The 4,915-nt window shown below is 38.3% G+C and overlaps 1 protein-coding gene across 3 annotated transcripts; it reads left to right on the plus strand.

Moving 5' to 3' along the window:
• Positions 1–1,091: 1,091 nt before the first annotated feature.
• LOC130944311 (receptor-like protein kinase HERK 1) lies at positions 1,092–4,631 on the plus strand. 3 transcript variants are annotated; one of them, XM_057872584.1, is made up of 3 exons: positions 1,105–1,190; positions 1,516–1,612; positions 2,362–4,631. In XM_057872584.1, the coding sequence occupies exons 1-3, from the start codon at positions 1,169–1,171 to the stop codon at positions 4,295–4,297; spliced, it is 2,055 nt and encodes a 684-aa protein (XP_057728567.1). In that variant the 5' UTR covers positions 1,105–1,168; the 3' UTR covers positions 4,298–4,631. The 3 variants fall into 3 exon arrangements, with proteins under 3 accessions (XP_057728568.1, XP_057728567.1, XP_057728566.1); XM_057872585.1 differs by lacking the exon at positions 1,516–1,612 and having other exon boundaries at positions 1,092–1,190; positions 2,362–4,626; XM_057872583.1 differs by lacking the exon at positions 1,105–1,190 and having other exon boundaries at positions 1,216–4,630.
• Positions 4,632–4,915: the final 284 nt, after the last annotated feature.

The following is a 4,915-nucleotide window of genomic DNA, read 5'->3' on the forward strand; positions in this document are numbered from 1 at the left end:
CGTCGGTTTCAGAAAATCACGTCGGTCCTCCAACAAGTCGACTACGATCCCGAGTAAAATACTTGAACCCAAGTCCTATAAAGATCTTGGGCTCAAGTAGGGGCACTGTTCCTACCCTGGCCCAATAATAAAGGCCCAGGTCCAAATAAGAGGCCTAGTCCAGAGGATCAAGCCTTACTAAACACCAACCTTCACACTTAGAAGTCGGTGTCAAACCCGACTTACTCCCAAGAAGTCGGGACGGAGAATAGCTGGCAGACAAGCACTCATTCAAATGAGTAACTGCCCCTAAAATCTCTCCAACTACTTTAATCGAGTCATATCTTAACCTCCCTAAGATAATGGGACGGTTAACACCCTAAAAATATGGCACTACTCCAACGGTGGTTATTGGCTCACCACTACAAATACACTGACACCCCTCAGGTATCTCTAAGCCCAATACTCTCCAGACCTGCTCACACCCTTGCTAACTTAGGCATCGGAGTGTCTTTGCAGGTACCACCCCCCATTCACTCACGAACACAAGTCGGAAGGAGGCTCCAACGTGCAAACCAGCTCGGAAGCCACCATCCACGAACGATTGGGCCAACCAAAGCCATCCCTCTTATTAATCTCCGGTTACCCATCGTAACAGTTGCTATAATAAATCGATTTTGTTCTGGTTCATTAAAAAAATAAATTACTAATCGGTTTAATAAAAATGTCCAATAATATTATGACATATGTAAATATCTTAAGAAAAAGACATTTTTAGTGTATTTATTGAAGTAGTCTCCTATATATTAATTTAATTCTCTGAAGTACAATAATTTCATACGCAATAATCTAATTAATCTTTTCTTTTTGGTAGTTTATAATTTAAATTTCATACGGTAGATGGTCTATTAATTTAAAATTTTAATTGCTTTTACAAAATAAATTTAGGTAAAAGATTTCATTTGGGAAAAATGGATAACATAAATAATTGATAGTATATTTTTTTTCTAAGGAAAATAAAAATGTAACATCTACATTAATTATGCAATGGATATTATTAATGTTATATTTATATATATTGGTACTGGGCAAGGTAACCTAAACCAACTAAGCTTGGTCGTTACAACTCTTTAATCTATTTGATTCCCCACTTGCATCACAGATAAGGTTCCCTGCATCATGCTTCTTAATGCTCTCACCGAAAAAATCAGGTCACCATCTCAACCCTAATCAAATAATCAAAATTTCTTCCAACTCTTTTTGAGTTGTTTTTCCTTTTTTTTTAATTATTAATTTATGTTTATTTATTTATTTTTCCACCGCATCCGGTTTTTTCTCTCTGTCACTGACAATATATTTTTATATATATTCTTTTCCGTTATTATAAATAAAAATGAAAACAAAAACAAAGAATCTATGATTATGTCAAGTGCTAAGGTTGTCATCAATTTTATTCCAGCTTGTCCTGAGCTAGATTTCTGAGCGTGTTTTTCAATTTTTTGTTTTACGTATATGTATTAAAATTTTCCTTCACAGTCAGAGATTCAGGGTGTGGCTCCAGATTTGTATTCTTCTCTGTAATCTTGGCTCTTCCTGCTTCATCTTCTGGAGCTAGCTGTAACTGTATTCAAAGGTGCCATTTCTATGTGTTCTCACTCCTTTCTTCTATTCCCTTCTATTTCCGTGTCTTTGACTTGTTTGAGTTTGTACCTTTGTGCTTGAATAATTCCTTCCCTTGATTGTGCCATAGATCTTATCTTCATAGGAAAATTAATCTCCTAAAACAATACTGTTAGATGCCACAATGATGTATTACAGAAAACTTTCTTTGTTTTTCTGTGCTTTATCTATCTTTTATCCCTATCTGTGTTTCTCTGCCGATTTTGTTCCAGTAGATAACTACCTTATAGATTGTGGAGCAAGTTCTGGTACTGTAGTAGGTAACCGCAATTTCTCTGCGGATAGTGCTTCTAAGAAGCTATTATCCACTCAGCAAGATGTTCTTGCAAGTACTTCCTTGAAATCAATCACTTCCACTGGTGATTCCACTCTCTATCAAACTGCTAGGGTCTTCACTGGTTCCTCAAAGTACACTTTCCCAATCAAACAAAAAGGCAGACATTGGATCCGTCTTTATTTCTTTCCATTTACCTATCAGAAGTATGATATGAGTGCAGCGAAATTCTCGGTTGCCACGCAGAACAATGTCCTTGTTAGTGATTTTGGTGTGCAGAAAGATCCTGTGATGAAGGAATACTCTGTGAATGTGAGCTCTAATTCCCTTGTTATAGACTTTACCCCCTCGAGTGGTTCGATTGCCTTTGTGAATGCAATCGAAGTTGTTTCGGTCCCTGATGACCTCATTGATGATGTTGGTTTCAGCCTGACTAATGGATTATCAAGCTACTCTGGCTTGGCAGTACAGGCGCTGGAGACAGTCTGGAGGGTTAACATGGGGGGTCCAACTGTCTCCTCTGGTAATGACACTCTTCAGCGAACCTGGGATCCGGATCTTAGCTTCCTAAAAGAAAAAAACCTTGCTGCTAATTTCTCAAATATTGGAGGTGTTCAATATGTGAACGGCTCGGCTACTGAAAATGATGCTCCGGCTAGTGTTTATGGTACTGGACAACAGATGAACTCACAAAGTGATCCACGTGTTAATTTCAATGTGACATGGGAGTTTAAGGTGGATTCTGGATTTCAGTACCTTGTTAGACTTCATTTCTGTGATTTAGTGAGTAAAGGTCTCAATGAACTCTACTTCAATGTTTATGTTGATTCCTTGTTTGCTGCCAAGGATCTTGATCTTGCTTCAATAAATCAAAATGTCTTGGGTGTTCCATATTATAGGGATGTTGTTACACCCTTGACATCTAGCAACTTGCTTCGAGTAAGTATGGGACCTTCTAATGTAAATAAGGACTACCCTAATGCCATTCTGAATGGTTTGGAGATAATGAAAATGAACAATTCTGTGGGCAGTCTTAGTACAGGGACAGCTGCTGTTGCTACTACTTCTGGTTCAAATTCAAAGAATGTTGGTGTAATTGTGGGTGCAGTTCTTGGGGCAGTATGTGCAGTGGTCTTGGCTGGACTTTTGTGTTTACTATGCAGGAAAAGAAGGCGGTTGGCGCGGCGGAGACAGTCGAAGACATGGATTCCTTTCTCCATCAATGGCACAACTTCTCACACCATGGGAAGTAAATATTCTAATGGTACTACAATTAGTGCTGCTTCAAACTTCGAGTACCGTGTTCCTCTTGCTGCAGTTCAGGAAGCTACAAACAATTTTGATGAGAGTTGGGTTATTGGGATTGGTGGCTTTGGAAAAGTATACAAAGGGGAATTGAGTGATGGCACTAAAGTGGCAGTTAAGAGAGGAAATCCTCGGTCACAGCAGGGTATTGCCGAGTTCCGAACTGAAATCGAAATGCTGTCTCAGTTCCGTCACCGGCATCTGGTATCTTTGATTGGCTATTGTGATGAAAGGAATGAAATGATACTGATATATGAGTATATGGAGAAAGGAACGCTCAAGGGTCATCTATATGGTTCGGGGTTCCCAACCTTAAGTTGGAAGGAGAGGCTTGAGATATGCATTGGAGCTGCTAGAGGGCTTCATTACCTGCACACCGGCTATGCTAAAGCAGTTATTCACCGCGATGTGAAGTCTGCAAATATCCTCCTTGATGAGAACCTGATGGCTAAAGTTGCTGATTTTGGATTATCCAAGACTGGGCCAGAACTTGATCAGACACATGTGAGCACAGCTGTTAAAGGAAGCTTTGGCTACCTTGATCCTGAATACTTTAGGAGGCAGCAGCTAACAGAAAAGTCTGATGTGTATTCATTCGGCGTGGTTCTGTTTGAAGTTCTTTGTGCAAGACCTGTCATAGATCCGTCCCTTCCCAGGGAGATGGTAAACTTGGCAGAATGGGCAATGAAGTGGCAGAAGAAGGGGCAATTGGAGGAGATCATAGATCCTGCACTTGCAAGCAACATAAGACCGGAATCTCTCAGGAAGTTTGGAGAAACCGCGGAGAAATGCTTGGCAGACTTCGGTGTAGACAGGCCTTCTATGGGAGATGTATTGTGGAATTTGGAGTATGCCCTGCAGCTTCAAGAGTCTGCTACTCAAGGGAATGATCCTCAAGAAAACAGTACTAATATGATCAGTCTCTCTCCACAGGTCAACAACTTCAACAACGATGCAAGCGCCTCTGCCATTAAATTTGAAGGCACAAATGTGGATGATCTGTCTGGTGTTTCAATGAGTAGGGTGTTCTCTCAGTTGGTGAAGTCAGAGGGGAGATGAAGATGATTTTCAACATTAGTGGATATTCAACTGTTTTATTACAACGCTGTTGTTTTATTAATTTTGTTCTTGTTTGTATTATATTTTGATTTTTATTATGATCACTTGATCTCTCTGCCCTGACACACTATATTAAGATACTTTTATAGATTTGTAAAGAAAGACTTAGTTAATCAGACGTCTTTACTTAATTGGTGGCCAGAACACCAAATGGATCCATTCGTTCAATATTGAAATTTGTATAAGTTAATCATTTTAGTATATGTTAATTAGAATAGAGTTTAGTCTGTTAGCTATTTAATGAGTGATTATAATTAATTGTAGTAGAAGTATATAAAAGAGTACATACCACTTAACAAATATTTTTTTTTGAGAAAATAAACTCTTCTTATATACTTTGACGAGTGTTAGGGACCATCAGTTTTTGTGATTTGTAGTAATCAATTAGTTATCATTAGTATTTTTAATGGTGTGAAATTACATCTAATAGTATGTGATTACTCATTTTTCTTTTGTTAATTAAGTGCTGGCTAGATTTTAATAAAAATATTGGCCCTCTAGATTTTTTTCATATACTTTTTATATACTCTTTAAATAATTTGATATGTTTGACTAAAT

This window comes from Arachis stenosperma, chromosome 8 (assembly GCF_014773155.1).
Source record: "Arachis stenosperma cultivar V10309 chromosome 8, arast.V10309.gnm1.PFL2, whole genome shotgun sequence".
NCBI classification, from domain to species: Eukaryota; Viridiplantae; Streptophyta; class Magnoliopsida; order Fabales; family Fabaceae; genus Arachis; species Arachis stenosperma.